We start from the raw sequence: 18,145 nt of genomic DNA, 5'->3' as shown, positions 1-18,145 counted from the left end.
TAATACTTCTTTTTTTTAAAAAAAAATAATACTATTACAACCCCACCTACGTAGATGATGATTAGAATCAACCCATGTGGCACCAGCTATAAAATAGTACTACTACCATACATAAGCATTTAGTCAAATGAAACTAAAGGCATTATACCTCTTAGCCACTTGAAAAAACTTTGATACACGTGCAACCATTTAATTTTATATTACTATGCTTTAAATAAATTGATCATTTGATTAATCAAATTAAAGTATTTGAAATTGCAAAATTAAATCTTAAACAACTAAGCCCGTGTGGAAGGATCAAAATTCACAAATAGCCACTATAATAGATTTAATTATGTTCATAGCTTTAGTTTAAATATTTATGGGTTATAACTATAGTTATCGTTTGTATGATTCGTGGGTTTGTATAGTTTGTGCGTGAAGTTATATAATTGAGTTATTTTTATATAAACTTGAAATAACGAATTTATACAAATACAAATATCTGACATTTAAACAGTAATTATACAAACTCGAAATTCCTACCCACATAATGATCACAAATGATAATTAACTAAAACTATAACTGTGATGAGTAATTAATTAATATATGTTTGCTTAACCATATAATTTTTCCTTTCAAACTTAATTTATACTATTAGATAAGATAATAATTTGTGAAGAAAAAAACTATCACATTAATCAAAGTAAAATAATTGCTAAGCCAAAAGCAAATAATTCCAACTTAATTAGTGTAGCCCTACTTTTTAATCGAGTGTTGTTGAAAATCGAAATGTATCAATTTCTTTTAATATTCTTTCATATTCATATTTCAAAGTGAAGTGTAAATTGAAAACATATAGGAGGAAGACACGATATGTAGTTGTAATGGAAAACTGAAAAGATCAAAATATCTTTTAAAGTTGTGAAACAGGCATGTTGAAACAAGTCATTTCTAATATAAACAAATTATATTCATCTTTAAAATTATTTCTTTTTCGTATATAACGAGGTAGAAATCTAAGGCATAATACATAGAGGATTATAAAATCATTATCTTAAACATGACATATAGTTTGATGATTTTTCAAGTTATAAAGTTATTAAAAATCAATTGTAGAGAAATTCCAATGGTAAACATGATTATTTTGATTAGCATTAAAAATATGAGTCAATATATGGTTAGAATGAGCCAAAGACAAGTAGCTTAGACTTTAAGGTACAATGCATCTAACACATGAATGAGTGTTAGAGCAAATAAAGAAAATCATGACATTCCAAATATCTTAACTGTTGACAGAGAAGAATGGGATTGTTATTTCCTATTTATGTGATGTTTTTGGTAGGGATACCTTTAATTTACTCCTTTTGTACCCCTCACAATTTTTTTAAATAAAATTAAGGGAAAAGGATCTGATATATTCATCAACTTTGTTATTTGGAGCGGATATATTCCTTGTTATGAAAGTGGCTCATATATGCACTTACTGTTATACAAACGACTCATATATATTCCTGTCGTTACAAAATANTCTTGATTCTACAATCAAACTCAAAGCCAGTGAAGGGAAGCTTCTGGAAAATCCTAAGTCATATAGAAAGTTGATTGGAAAGTTAAATTTTCTCACCAATACAAGATTAGATATAGCATATGGAGTACAACATCTGAGTCAATTTATGCAGGAACCTAGAGAGCCTCATTTGCAGGCTGCATATCATCTGCTTAGATATCTAAAGAGNTTATAATTATTTGAGTTTCTTATTCTTATTTTGTTTTTTTCTTTCATTCCTTTGTTTAAAGAAACAAAATNTTGCTCATGTCTTCTACTAATGACTACCAGGTACAAGCCTTTTGTGACTCAGACTGGGCATCATGTCCTGATTCAAGAAGATCAGTTACTGGTTACATAGTATTGTTGGGTTCAAGTCCTGTCAGCTGGAAATCAAAGAAACAAGAGACTATATCTCTTTCTTCAGCTGAGGCTGAGTACAGATCCATTAGAAAAGTAGTAGGGGAATTGGTATGGTTGNTAAAATTATCCTTTTTTTCATTTCCGTTAGAGGAAAAGGGTATATGTGAGTCATTTGTTTATAAGTAGGGGTATATGAGTCACTTTTATACCAAGAAGTATATCAGCTCCAAATGACAAAGTTGAGGTGTATATCAGACCCTTTTCCCTAAAATAAATTAAGCAAGATGGTCTACTCTAATTCGATTTCAAAAGATTAACTTATAAGGTGAGAATTATTCAATACGATAAGAGGAAACTAAGTATTTTCATCTACAGACAGCGTGGGGCTACTATCACACTACTAAAAAATCAATCAAATTTGAAGGACAGGGTCGTTTTTTAAAAAATAAATATATATTTGGACAATTTTACAATTCAACCACCCNTGCACCATATTGGAACTGGTGAACAGCTTGCTGACATTCTAACTAAAGCACTCACTGGAGTGAAACATTCAGCAATCCTAAGCAAGTTGGATCTGCTTGCTGCACCTTCAACTTGAGGGGGGGNCAATTCAACCACCCTATTGATTTATATATGTAAACAACTTACATTTCAATTAGTTAGTTACATTTCAATTAGTTAGTTACATTTCCGTTAGTTAGTTGAGTTAGTTATGTATATATAGCTGTGCAGACTCATTTGTAAACACACTTTTTGCACTCATGTTTTTACACCATTTTCTATCAATCTACATTTGAAGAGTACTATCTCTTCTTCCTCACTTCTTCTTCTGTTTCTTCTGTTTCTTCCTCAAGCTCCATCAATGGAGATCTAGACATACACACTCTGTTTCTTTTATTCAACATGGTATCAGAGCAGGTGTAGATCGCGGTTCTTCTCGTCAATTGAAATCTCAGATCATCTCTGAAATCGAAGTTCATCTTCTTGTCGATCTCTGCGCTAATCTCTGAAGGTCGATTTATTGTCTTCTTGTTGATTTCTTTAGTGTTCTGTAATTGTTTTCTGTGATTCGATTTCATCATGGTTGAGACTTCTGGCCAAGCTTCCACATCAGGAACAGGAGGGAACACAATCGATGTTAGTAACCCTCTCTACATACATCCATCTGACAATCCAAGCCTGATCTTAGTTCCAGTAGCTTTTGAAGGAATTGGTTATCGATCATGGCGACGAGGTGTAATGAGATCATTGTCTGTGAAAAATAAATTAGGATTCATTACTGGAGAGTTCAAACGCCCTTCTTCAACATCTTCACAATATTGCCAATGGGAGAGATGTGATAACATGGTAATATCTTGGATCCTTAATTCTCTTAGCAAAGATATTGCAGACAGTGTTGAGTATGTTTCTGATGCAGTAGAGTTATGGAAAGAATTAGAAGATCGATATGATCAAACAAATGGTGCCAAATTGTTTCAAATCCAAAGAGATATCAATGATCTAAGTCAAGGAGTTCTTGATGTCACTGTGTACTACACTAGGATGAAGAAACTCTGGGAAGAGCTAAGTAATCTGAGCATCAAGAACCAATGTAGTTGTGCTTGTAGCTGTGGAGGTAAAGAGGTTATGCATAAGGCTGAACAAGATCGAAGGCTGATCCAATTTCTAATGGGGCTTAATGAAGTCTATACTGTTATTAGAGGTAGTATTCTGATGATGAATCCACTACCATCCATGGCTCAAGCCTTTGCATTACTTGTACAAGAAGAGAAACAAAGGGAGTTTAAGCCACACAGTCAAATGTTCGCTGAAGGAAGTTCTATGAATTCATCTATACGTGTTGGTTCATCTAATCCATCATGTGGAAAGTCAAATTCTGCTAATGCTAATTCATCAAACTCAACAGGAGGAAGAGTGTTTAGAACAAATTATGCACCAAACAATTATCCTGCAAACAATAGGCCTAGACCTTTCTGTGAACACTGCAAGAGATCAGGGCATATCATTGATAAATGCTACAAGTTACATGGTTATCCCAATCAAAATAACTCTTCTAGTGGACAAGGTGTTAATCAGCAAAGATACAATAATGTTCAGAATCAAAGGGTACATACTAGAGGTAAAGGAGTGGCAGCGAATGTTTTTGCAGATTCTTCAATGAAGAAAACTGATGCTCATACAGCCTGTAGTGCTAATCTCACCAATGAACAATGTGGTCAGCTTATTAACTTGTTACAGCACCTTCAATTAGAGCAATCTGAAGATGTTGATTCTGAGGAACAAGCAATTTGTGGAGCTGCTAACTTTGCAGGTATGATAGCTTGCAACTCATCCATTGATTTTGATAAACTGTCGTGTGGCTGTCTCAAATCAAGGACTGATTTATGGATACTAGATTCAGGAGCTACACATCACATGACTTTTAATCTCAACCATCTCTCACATATTACTGATCTACCATATCCTCTTTTAGTTAAATTGCCAAATGGATACAAAGTTAAGGTGACCAAAGTTGGAGATGTTAGAATCAATGATATGATCACATTGTTCAGAGTTCTTTTTATCCCTTCCTTTAAGTACAATTTGATTTCCATTAGTTCCTTGTCTCTACATCTCAATTGTACTGCATCATTCTCTAACTCATCTTGTACCTTGCAGGGCCCTTCAATGAAGAGGCCTTTGGAGATTGGTAAAGAACAAGATGGATTGTACTTCCTTTGCTCAGATTGTTTAAAAAAGAAAAAGGACAGTTCCTTCACTTCACAGGTCTCATCTTCAATGCCTTGTTCTTCTCACAACAATAAGATAGGCTCTCAATGTCAATGTTTTTCTCATTCTTGCAGTACCATCTATCATTCTTGCAAGCCTTTATTCAATTCTCAAAATACTGAGTCATCTGTAATGGACACAACTTCTAGTAACACAAATAATGTACTAGCTGATTCTGTACCTCTTTTATCTCATGGTTCTTGTAATGATTTGTTGTGGCATTATAGACTTGGGCATGTGCCTTTTATAAAAATGAAGGGGATTACATCCATACCTGTGAACTTTTCATCTAAACAGTCGTTTACTTGCAACATTTGCCCTATGGCCAGGCAGACTAGACTTTCTTTTCCACCTAAGACTCATAATACATCAAAAGTTTTTGAGATTCTGCATATCGACTTATGGGGTCCTTATCATGTATCCACTCATGACAATTTTAAGTACTTCATTACACTGGTTGATGATTTTAGTAGAACTACATGGACACATTTGTTAAGTTGTAAAAGCAATGCCTTACACATTGTAAAATCTTTTGTCAACATGGTAGAGAATCAGTTTAAAACAAGTGTTCAAACAATAAGATCAGATAATGGTCTTGAGTTTGTAAATCAAGAGTCTGTCCTTTATTTTCAATCCAAAGGAATATTACATCAGAAATCTTGTCCTTATACACCTCAACAAAATGGGGTGGTAGAGAGAAAACATAAGTATCTCTTAGAAACAGCTAGAGCTCTTCTTTTCCAATCCAAACTACCTATCAAGTATTGGGGGGAATGCATACTTACTGCCACATATATAATCAATAGACTTCCTTCTGCCTATCTTCACAACAAATGTCCTTTTACTATATTGTATAATCAAGAGCCTCAATATTCTCACATGAGAAGTTTTGGCTGTCTTTGCTTTCCCACTACACCCAAACATCAGAGAACAAAATTCGAGCCTAGAGCTACACCTCATGTATTCCTAGGATATCCTTTTGGAGTTAAAGGTTACAAAGTGTTGAGTTTGAGCAGCAATAAAGTACATATTTCTAGAGATGTTGTGTTCCATGAAACAATATTTCCTTTTTCTAATGTCATCAATTTTCCTACCAACAATCCTTCTTCAAGTTCTACATTTGATAATGATTTTTTTGATAATGATAATATTAATCTCACCTCTCCAGAACCTGAGCAATGTGATCCCATTATAACTACTTCTCCTTCACCAAATCTCACACCCTCAGAAAATCAATGTGATCCTGAGCAATGTGATCCTCCCATCAGAAAGTCTACTAGAACTCATAAACCTCCAGTTTATCTTAAAGACTACATGACCTCTCTACATGTATCTTTTTCACATCACCATCATATAGCTTCTACATCCTTGTATCCTGATAGTCAGTCACTTATATTGAGTGTGTCACATGATTGTGAACCATCATCATTTAATGAGGCTGCAATGAATCCTGCTTGGCAAGATGCAATGACACAAGAGTTGACTGCACTACATGACAATAATACTTGGAAACTTATGCCACTTCCTGCTGGTAAAAAGGCTGTTGGATGTAGATGGGTTTATAAGGTAAAACATAAAGCTGATGGGAGTATAGAAAGGTATAAAGCAAGGCTAGTTGTGAAGGGTTACACTCAGCACTATGGAGTTGATTACACAGAGACTTTTTCTCCAGTCATCAAGATGACAACTGTGAGAGTTTTGATAGCCACTGCTGTAAAGAAACACTGGAATGTATACCAGTTGGATGTCAACAATGCCTTTCTTCATGGAGAATTACATGAAGAAGTATACATGGATGTTCCACAGGGCTTAAATGTTGATACTAAAGGCATGGTTTGTAAACTCAATAAGTCTCTATATGGTTTAAAACAGGCCAGCAGACAATGGTATGCTAAATTGTCTGATGCTTTGAAGTCTAGGGGATACAGTAACTCCTTAAATGACTATTCTTTGTTCTATAGAAAACAAGGTCCTTCCACTGTGTTTATAGCTGTATATGTAGATGATATTCTACTTACTGGAAATGATGCTGAAGAGATTGATCAGTTAAAGAACTATCTTCATAACCAATTCAAAATCAAGGATTTAGGAAAGCTACACTATTTTTTGGGTTTGGAGATATTATATACAGAGGCTGGAATGCTTATTTCTCAGAGAAAATTTGTGCTTGATCTTCTCAAAGAGTATAACTGCACAGAATACTCTAGTCTTGCTTCTCCTCTTGATTCTACAATCAAACTCAAAGCCAGTGAAGGGAAGCTTCTGGAAAATCCTAAGTCATATAGAAAGTTGATTGGAAAGTTAAATTTTCTCACCAATACAAGATTAGATATAGCATATGGAGTACAACATCTGAGTCAATTTATGCAGGAACCTAGAGAGCCTCATTTGCAGGCTGCATATCATCTGCTTAGATATCTAAAGAGAGATCCAACTTTGGGTTTGCTCATGTCTTCTACTAATGACTACCAGGTACAAGCCTTTTGTGACTCAGACTGGGCATCATGTCCTGATTCAAGAAGATCAGTTACTGGTTACATAGTATTGTTGGGTTCAAGTCCTGTCAGCTGGAAATCAAAGAAACAAGAGACTATATCTCTTTCTTCAGCTGAGGCTGAGTACAGATCCATTAGAAAAGTAGTAGGGGAATTGGTATGGTTGAGCAGATTGTTTGAGGAGCTAACTGTGCCATGTGCTAGTCCTTTTCCTGTTTTCTGTGATAGCCAGTCAGCATTACAAATTGCCAAAAATCCTGTATTCCATGAAAGAACGAAGCATATTGAAGTTGATTGTCATTTTGTGCGAGCTAAGCTTCAAGAAGGGTTAATTTCATTGCACCATATTGGAACTGGTGAACAGCTTGCTGACATTCTAACTAAAGCACTCACTGGAGTGAAACATTCAGCAATCCTAAGCAAGTTGGATCTGCTTGCTGCACCTTCAACTTGAGGGGGGGTATTGATTTATATATGTAAACAACTTACATTTCAATTAGTTAGTTACATTTCAATTAGTTAGTTACATTTCCGTTAGTTAGTTGAGTTAGTTATGTATATATAGCTGTGCAGACTCATTTGTAAACACACTTTTTGCACTCATGTTTTTACACCATTTTCTATCAATCTACATTTGAAGAGTACTATCTCTTCTTCCTCACTTCTTCTTCTGTTTCTTCTGTTTCTTCCTCAAGCTCCATCAATGGAGATCTAGACATACACACTCTGTTTCTTTTATTCAACACACCCCATGCTCTTTGATAAAATATTTTCATCGTTTTTATGTAATTTTAATACTTAGAAACCCGAAAATCCGATAGGACGATCGTCAACTGTTACTTTTTATTTTTAAAAAAGTTACTATTTTAAACTAACTCTATTTGGCGGTGTAGACAATAAATTTTATTGATAAATTTATATTAAATTTTGAATTAATCTATAAATTCCTTATATATTGACCAAGTCAAATTATTGGTTAATAAAATTGGATTAATATTTGAGTCAAAACATATTACTTAAATAAAGTCCAAATTATATTTGAATCAATCTATTATGTTGACAAGACGAGTCCAACTCAAGTTCTTCAAGCCCAAGACCCTCTGAAATTACTTATAGACCAAAATACCCCAAAACCCTAGCTTACACCTATACAAAGGGGTCCTCATAAGACCAAAAGAGAAGGAAGAAAAAGAAGAAGATACACACAAATACATAGAGAATCATTGCTCTTCGTGAGTCTTTCGCATACAAAAAAGTCTTCAGCTCTAAGTGTTGAGCCGCAAGTATTTCATCAAATCAAGAACGCAAGTATTTCATCAAATCAAGAACAAAAGTCTTCAGCTCTAAGTGTTGAGCCGCAAGTATTTCATCAAATCAAGAATATCCGTTAAGAGAAGAATCATGAGATTACATATCTTTTCTTAAGGATTTTATAAAGATTGTAACCTTCGCATAAATTCAAATAGAAATACTATTATTTACTTGCTATTTTTCTTTTTTATTTGCTAAATTTTAAAAAACTTTTGACGCATTTCTCATTAGTTTTATTAGTAACATATTTGCATGCCAAAGAATGGATATATGGAGCATGAGCAACATAACATTAGGGTTCAGCGGGTAAGTGAATAATTGAGATGGATTTGACCACGATATCATAATAAGAAATTGACATAGAAAAAGCTTAATTTAACCCTAAAAGTATATCGTGTGAGGTGAAAATTCATAAAATCATGTATAATTTACTTAAATCTTTTTCAAATACATATATCCTCTTTACTTAAAATATCTTTGATAAACTTGAAGTGGCTCCACACGCTTATAACTATGTCTTTCAACATTATGAAGATGACTAATCGAACTAATGATGATAGACAAGTAGCAACAAAAAATTGCTCTAAAGAAATAGAGATCATGAAGTTGAACTTCACATGATCATGTTAGCAAGTAACTACAACAAAATGTCCAATAAAACACAAAGGTTGAATGTGCTCTTGTCATAATATATCTATAGTTAAACCGTATAAATTGGTGCTTAGTACTCTCGATTCGATAAAGACATATATTTTAAATCATGAAATCGCTGATCAAAATTATCCAAAATTATATAAGCAGATCAAATCTCATCCCACGAATTAACATATATCATGAAATCGCTGATCAAAATTATCCAAAATCATATAAGCAGATCAAATCTCATCCCACGAATTAACAACGTGGCAAACTCGGTAACTTCAACATGTATAGATATAAAACGTACAAGTTTGCAATTTCTTTCCACACAATTGATATATACAGTAACAACTTTATAATAATTGAATTGAAACTCTGAATTGTTATATATTGATAATGATAGAATCACATATATGTACTTTAGTACATTTGATGTTTGCATGTGTATGGTGAGAGTGGAGTAGAAGACAATTTGAAGTAGAAATTAAAGTGGGATGAATGAGGACAAACACATAAGGTAATGGCAAGTTGTTGACAAATGTTTTAAAGGGATAAATTATGAATTGTAGATAGTAGTAGAAATGTACACGAAAGGGGTTTAATTTGGAGGATCTAACGGCCACCTACTTGGAACATGTGATATGTTGGGCTAAACTTTAGTGTTGTAGGACCATTTACCCATACTCCCAAACTCCAAAACCACACACAAAAAAAAGCTTTTAATCGAGCTGATATGAATATCGAATATCAGATAAAAGAAAAAGATATAACTTAGCTTTTAACACATATATGATCGCTTAACTAGAATTAATTATACTTATGGAAGATAAAAAAAAAATTATTTATCAGTTGATTATTATTTTGATGGACGACTATATATATATCACGTAAAAGTTTCCGCGATAAAGCTAAGATAGTTGACAATATGATAGGCTAGTTTTCTTGAGGAGTCCCAATATTGCAATTGGTGGTGGCATGTCTTCTTCACTTGTTGTCATGGACCCTCATCTAGCTATTTAACCCTATTAATTTTTATAGCCTTTTTTATCACTTAGCTTTCTAACCATCAAAATTAGGTCTTGCTTGAAATCTTGATCACGTTAGGGTAGGGGCAAATCCAATGTTTCCATACTATAAAATCTTTTAATCTAAAAGTTATATAATATATTATTACGATACAAAAAAAATATGTATTATTATATCAGATCACTTGAAAGTCATTCATATATAAACATTTTTAAAATATGAGATTTATAGTCTTAAAAATAATTTAGTTAATGTTACGTGATAATGCAAAAATAATTTAGATCGAGAGTGTATGTAATATAAACTCATAAATCTTATTATAAAAATAAAACAGATTTAAGTTATATTCATCAATAGTATAACAATTTTCTTGCACTATTAACTTGTTATAATGGGTTACTTACCGTTTGTTTTAAGCTATTAACCAATATTTTAACTTTGAAATAGCAATTACCTTTTAATTATCACTCCATTTCACCTTAATTGGGTAGGGGCAAATTCAATTTTCAGACACAACCAATACATAAAAAAAAAAAAACTTTCCTTATAAAATCATATAATTTTAACGATACCAATCCACATAATTTAAACTCTCAAAATCATTTACTTAGCATCTAGATCTACTTATATAATAATGAAATTGTATTGACAGTGGAGAATTTAAAATACAAAAGAAAATAAAAACTCCAAATTGAAAAAGTCAAATATAGTTCAGCCTCTACTATATATAACTAAAAAAATATTTTTAATCATATATAAATAATACTCCATCTATCCCTTTTTACTTGTCATTTTTGAATTGACACACCTATTAAGAAAATAATTAATGACATAGTAAATTTACTATTTTATCCTTATTAATTATGAAGATGAAAAATTTTACATCTTTCAAAGTAATTAATTATTTAATTGAGAGTATACTAGGTTTAAAAAAATTATCGTTTCTTGATTTATTAAAGTGAACGAATAACTAGAGTCAACTATAAAAGAAAAAATAGACGAGTAAAAAGGAACAGTATAATTTTTGGTTGATATAAACCCCACGGCTCTAGATTGAGTGTGAAAAGGTGAGAAGTGAAAGGAACCAAAAAAGAGTGAATAATTATTGACTTACTATTGATGTTGAAGTGGATTCACACTTCGTAATTTCCCACGTATGACGGTTTTGCCTAATTCTTCTTTATCTATGTTAATTATTAATTAACAATCATTATCTTCATCATTAAACAAAAAAGATTTGGTTAAACATGAAAAAGTCTATAATAACTATAATGTAAAGCTAATTAACTTCTTATATGGAAAAAAAAAAGGTTAATGTAAAAAGTTAAGCATAAAGTTATTAGGAGTACTCCTTAATTAAGAAGCTTTTGCTTTCACGTTTCATGACAAGGAAAAAGGCAAATTGGTACTGTTTTTTTTTTATTTATTTAAAAAAAGAATAATAAATACGTAAATTACTTTAAAAAGTGGGGGAGAATTTATTTTTATTTAGTTTAGAAGAAGAAAAAAAAAAAAAAAAGGTCATTGTCCTAAACAGGAAGAGGCAAGCACACGAGGGCCTCCAAAAAGAACCAAAATTAAAAAAACAACAAAAGATGGGTGGTTCCCCGCACGTGTATTTAGCTTCCGTTATAATGCTTTTTTGATTAAGTTATTTCGTAATTATAATTTTGATTTATCTCGATAAAGATAAATTTAAATTAGTTATATACGTGATATAAATAGTTGAAACATATTATTATATGTCCTAAGTTAAACTATAGTGTATTTTATTTATTTTTTTATATTTGGAAATAATATTATTTTTTTAGAGTTTTTTTTTTAATTCGATGTCTCGTGTTCGAGTCCTAAGTATAAAAAAATCTTTTTGAATTAATCGAATTTTAGTGCAGATATCAAATACTAGGCGAAAAACTAATAAAAAATTCTAAATTCTTGAATATTTTGATTATAAAATTATGATTCATAGTATTTAGATATATTTCTATAGATATTGTATATTTCATTTTAGAAAAATAAAAAATTGATATGAAGTTTATACTAATCAAGCATATTATAAGGAACAATCCAATAACTATAACATCACAAATTATAATTCCAAATTTTATCGAATCTTTATATTCAATTATGCCCTTTTTTTACTCTTTTAGTTACTAGTTTACTACAGTATAAATAAAAATGCTAATTAAGCAATTAAAATTGAATAAAGCGCTTATATCCTTTTTTTTGGCGCATATGTTCATGGAGATATTCTAAAAGTGAGTTGGCTAAAAATATTCCCAGTGTGTTACTGTCGTAATTTTTAATAATTCAAATTTTCTTTTTATTTAAATTTTAAGATTAAATTATTATTTTTCATTTATCTTGAGTTGTTTTTAAAAATTATAAAAACCCTTATGTAAGAGAAAATTATTGAAAATACTCTTAAATTTAATGTAAATAATTAATTTTATTTTCAAATTATTAATTCTTTACATGATCAATTAGACTTAAATACCACCTCAACCGTGTAAGATGAGTGAAATATGCCTCTAAATTCTCGTCATGCTCGTTTTTTATTAAGAGTCTCATATTCCTATAGCTTATTATATATGACATGTTACATATTGAAAGTGTATCTAAATTTAGTTAATCGATAATTCAGAAACAAAACTAATAATTCGTGTTAAGTTTAAAAATATCTTCGATACTTTTCTAAAAAAATATAACAATAAAATAATTAAAATTTTCTCGTAAGACTGAAGAGTTAGGAAGGAAAAAAAATATAATACATAAATATACCTCTTTTAACTTAATTTCAACGAATTATGTATTCATCAGTGATAAAATCAAATAAATTACTTACAAATGTTCCCTTATGTAACAAATCACATGAGATTTGCTATGTAAATATATATATTTACTCGTTCATATTTAAAATTAAAGCACATAAATATTAATCGAATGCGTTGCGTAAAAAAATAAAATTAGAGAGTTAATAACAACTCAGAGATCACGACGGTCACGTGATCCGATTGAAAAACATCACGCGGTGGCACACTCTTCTGTCACCAAAAACAACATCCCCTTCCTTAAATGCGCATCCCTGGCGTCAGTTTAGCCATTAATAGCCAAACCTATTCTATCTTACGCCGCTTACACAAAATGGCACCTCATTAAATTCAACCACAAACCAAGGTCATTTCCGTCATTCCACCCCTTCACTAATAATTCCAACATTATCCACCCCATCTTATACGTAATATAATACCACAGATCTTTGCTTTAATGTTATTTTTGACCCCACTTTCCCTACATAATTACAAAATAACAGCTAGAGAAGAGTTTTTAATTTATTTTTTTTAAAAAAAAATAATTAAACTTTTCCTCTTTCCTTCTTCTTATTAATATAATAAATAAATCGCTGTCTTTTCTCGATTATTGTGTTTCTTCTTCTTCGAATGTCTCCTGATTTCTTTCTTAATTAAAAAAAAAAAAAACTCCGGCGGTTCAGTTACCGGAAAATCTATAATTCTTTGCCGGAGAACAGAATTTGTATTTTTTTTAAAATTGTAGTTTTTTTTCCAAGGATGAGTAGCGTACAGAATACTGTAGATACTGTAAATGCTGCCGCTTCGGCTATAGTTAATGCAGAGAGTAGAGTTCAACCGTCTACAGTTCAGGTATATATATATAGATATATAATAATTATGTACTCTGTTTGTTTCCATACTATCTACTGTAACTTGTAATTATAGCTAAAAGGTAAAAAAAAAGTTTTGAGTTAATTTTGGTGCTACTTTTTATATATATTTTTTTTGTTTGTTTATACTGATTTGATGCAAATTTCATGTTTTTGTGAAGTTGAAGGTATATGCTTCTTTTTTTAAAAAAAAAAAATTAAAACTAGTGTTTCTATTTGTGGAAATTGGAGATTTGGTGGTGTGACGGTTATCAGCTAAGATGATCGGAAATCATGAAACGAAGGGTAAAAAAAGGAACAGATCGGGAAAGCTGTGTGAAGAAATGATTATTTATGATTGGGAATTGTAGTTGTGCGTTGTGATGGAAGATTGTTTCGCGGTGATTCGATATGTAAAATTCAGTCCATTGTTGTGAATTTTGCTTCATCTGTAAATCTGTGACCTAGAAAAGTTGGTCTATTTGTTGAAAAGTTGATTAGAGGATAGACAAACATGTTGAGGGAAAAGCAAGAGGGATTGATGTTTCGCTACAATCCTCGGGCTTTTAGGGAGTTGATTTCTCGTATGGTTGCTCAACTGATAGTTATTATTTCATAAAGTGACCAACTTTGTTGATCAAAATTGGAATCAAGAAGAAAGGTGACTTTTTGAGGTAACAGATATTAGTTGAATGGCTATTTGAGAAATTAACTCGGCTTTTTTGGATGTGGATTGGGTAAGATTAAGAAGTCCTTTTATCACTTTTTAGCTAGGATCAACTTGTGGGTTGTGTAGAGAAGGGTGAAGACTTTTTCAGTATCTGGGTCCAGTTTTGGTGTCTTCCTTTTTCTCTATCTTGATAATCATTTAACTTTTAAGCAATAAGCAGTTCTCTTTTCTCCTCCGTAATTCTTGGTTCGTCACCTATTATGTGACCATCTGTAGTGCTGGATCATGTGATATAGATCAAAGTCAACAAGGGGAGCAGTGCCATGAAAAGAACATAGCATCCAACTGAAACAGCATATTTTCAAACCTGGCTTTAATAGAAGAATTGTTTGGATAAAAGAGAAAACTCTTTGATTCCATAGTTGTTTAACAAGACTTGCTGCCCTTTGAAAATAAGTCACTGATTGGAATTTGATTATTAATCTGATAATGAAATCATGTCTTTTAGCCTAGAGGATATTATAGGGGCTGCCGTTGTAACTTCCAGGGAGAAGTTGTTGAAATCTACAGGCTATGTCTGTAAAATAGGAGGAAGATTGAGGAATGACGAAGTAATTGTCTGCATCACTAGGTTTAATACAATTTTTTCGGAAAATAGTGAATAGGACCTACATCATTACATTCTATTACATTGAATAATTCATTGTGATTCTTTTTTAAAGTTTCAATTTAAGATATATATTCATACTTCTAGGTGTAGGTTTTTTACTACTCCTTTCTGATATGTAACCCAGCTTTTGGCATTAGAAAACAGCCAATAGAAAATGAGAGTTTGCATACGAACTATCTTGAAGCCGTGAGACTAAACGATGGGTTAATCTTGGTCGGAGCACAGTAGTTGTGATCGAGTCAGTAGAGAGAAGTAGTAGATTAGGATTTCCTTGGAACTAAACTACTTTGACAATATAGCAGTTCTCTGAATGTTGTACAGTAATCACCTCTTCCTGTTCCACAACTATGATAAACCACATAGCTATAATTGGTTATTGTGTTGAAGCCATATTTATATTCTGAATCCATGCTGAAAGTTCGATTGATCTTCTATCTTGTGGGTGTTAGTAAACTCTATTCCATGTGGTTGTGCATTTAGGCAGCTTTTCAGCTCAGAAGTTGGTGCTCCACTTTTCCTTCAAGAGTTCTTCCTACGGCTAAAGGTCTCTATGTTGCTAGAAAATTGGAACTGAAATACCAGCAAAAGTAAAGAGTGACTTATCCTTCTACATAAATAAATAAAAACAAAAACTTATCCTTGTACACTTGCCAGATTGGCCTTTGCATATGCACTTTTTATTCGTGTTTCTTATTTATACAAGTTATGATTAGGAAAATGAGGCTGCATCGTTGTGAAAATGGATGCACTCAAGTTGTGTCATACAACATCAACGTGCATAGTGTTTTTGAGAAGGACGAGTACCTCTGCACCATAGCTTGTTTTGAGCTATGAGAATAAGAAGTAATCACTGATGTCATTTCTGATGTCCAAAGGATGTATTTGTTTGAAAATACTAGCTCTACCCATGTAATGTATGAAATTGCCAAAAAGTAGAAAAAGAGGATGTTGATAGTTATGAAAAATGTAATTGGCCGGTTCTGGTACCTATTTGTAGCCAGTTATTACCATAGTAAACAAACCTCTTTGGCATATATATTAATGCTGACTAGGATTGTTCAGAGATGTTTAACTATCAGGGATTTATGTGCTTCTTGTAACATTTAGTGTTTTCTACAGTTCGGCTGCTTGTCTTTTTCCTTTGAAGATTGAGCAGTGTGAAATTTATAGAACGTCAAGTTTGAAATTTTACTTGCATTCTCTTCACTTGCTTTCTCATTTTGGGTTAACTGACATGGATTGGCATGGATCTTCCTCTGCTTATTATAATGCTGAGTCTTACAGTTGTCTAAATGTGTAAAATTGTGCACATAATTCTCCTTTGAGGATTTATTATTCACTAACTTTTAACTTTTTGGTTCCAGAAGAGAAGATGGGGAAGCTGCTGGAGTCTATACTGGTGTTTTGGTTCTCACAAGCACAGCAAAAGAATTGGTCATGCCGTCCTTGTTCCTGAACCTGTAGCACCTGGACCTGCTGTTCCAGTTACTGAAAATCCAAACCACTCAGCCACCATTGTAATTCCTTTTATAGCTCCTCCTTCTTCTCCTGCATCCTTTCTTCCATCTGATCCTCCTTCTGCAACCCAGTCACCCGCTGGATTACTCTCTCTCAAAGCCCTCTCTATCAATGCATATTCTCCCGGTGGGACTGCGTCTATTTTTGCAATTGGTCCCTATGCTCATGAAACACAGTTAGTTTCCCCACCTGTTTTCTCTACCTTCACTACTGAACCATCTACTGCTAATTTTACTCCCCCACCTGAGCCGGTGCATATGACAACTCCACCTTCACCAGAAGTGCCTTTTGCGCAGCTTTTGACATCATCACTGGCCCGCAACAGAAGATACAGTGGGTCCAATTATAAGTTCCCGCTGTCCCAGTATGAGTTTGTGCCTTATCAAGATCCAGGAAGTCCAGGTAGTAATCTAATATCTCCTGGTTCAGTAGTATCAAATTCTGGTACCTCCTCACCTTTCCCTGGAAAATGCCCTATTATTGAGTTTCGTAAGGGGGAGCCTCCGAAATTTCTTGGTTATGAACATTTCTCCACTCGCAAATGGGGTTCAAGGGTTGGCTCAGGATCATTAACGCCAAGTGGCTGGGGCTCTAGGCTAGGTTCTGGAACTCTGACCCCGAACGGTGGAATTTCAAGGCTAGGTTCTGGTACTGTGACTCCAAATGGTGGGGAACCTCCTTCCCGAGATAGTTACCTATTGGAGAACCAAATCTCCGAGGTAGCATCTCTTGCCAATTCTGATAATGGTTCTGAAATTGGGGAAGGTGTAATTGATCACAGAGTTTCATTTGAATTAACTGGAGAAGATGTCCCGAGTTGTAGAGAAAAGGAGCCCGTCATGTCGCATTCTCAACCAACTCTTCCAATGGATGTGTCCAATTTGTTAGCCAGTGAAATGAAAAGTGGTAGCTCTATGGCCGAAGAAAAAACATATGGATCGCCTAGGAAAGCTTCAGAAAGTGGGGAAGATGAATGCCATAGAAAGCACCGGAATATCACCTTTGGCTCAAGCAAAGATTTTGATTTTGACAATGTGAAAATAGAAGTCTTGGAGAAGGACAGTATTGACTGTGAATGGTGGACAAGTGACAAGGCTGCTGGGAAGGAATCAGGTATTCAAAACAACTGGACTTTCTTTCCTGTGTTGCAACCAGGAGTCAGCTAAGGTTAAAAATCAATGTTAAAACGCACCGACGTTACTGCTTCTGGTAATATATATATATATATATAAGCAAGCTGGGAATGCAAATTTCAGGCATAGAAATCTAATTGCAGCAAACTTAGCTTTAAAATTGAAGAGTTGGACAGACTTGTGCAGTAATTGGTGTTTAATTTGGTGCTCAGATAGTTGGTCGGTCACCTGAAAATATTCCTTTGATAAAGGACTTTTGTATACACCATAGAATATGTTTTGAAAAAGAGATGTAAATGATTATTATTTCTTGAAAATGAGAATTTCTCACTTGTTTATGGTATCAAAGTAGTTAAGC

The 18,145-nt window shown here is 33.0% G+C and overlaps 1 protein-coding gene across 2 annotated transcripts; it reads left to right on the top strand.

The window, feature by feature from the left end:
* Positions 1 to 13,553: 13,553 nt before the first annotated feature.
* On the top strand, positions 13,554 to 18,135 carry LOC107015045. 2 transcript variants are annotated; one of them, XM_015215206.2, is made up of 2 exons: positions 13,554 to 13,797; positions 16,504 to 18,135. In XM_015215206.2, the coding sequence occupies exons 1-2, from the start codon at positions 13,705 to 13,707 to the stop codon at positions 17,818 to 17,820; spliced, it is 1,410 nt and encodes a 469-aa protein (XP_015070692.1). In that variant the 5' UTR covers positions 13,554 to 13,704; the 3' UTR covers positions 17,821 to 18,135. The 2 variants fall into 2 exon arrangements, with proteins under 2 accessions (XP_015070692.1, XP_015070691.1); XM_015215205.2 differs by having other exon boundaries at positions 13,555 to 13,797; positions 16,501 to 18,135.
* Positions 18,136 to 18,145: the final 10 nt, after the last annotated feature.

This window comes from Solanum pennellii, chromosome 3 (genome assembly GCF_001406875.1).
Source record: "Solanum pennellii chromosome 3, SPENNV200".
Classification (NCBI taxonomy): domain Eukaryota; kingdom Viridiplantae; phylum Streptophyta; class Magnoliopsida; order Solanales; family Solanaceae; genus Solanum; species Solanum pennellii.
Note: the sequence above shows the minus strand (reverse complement) of the source record. Positions and strands in the feature narration are given on the sequence as shown.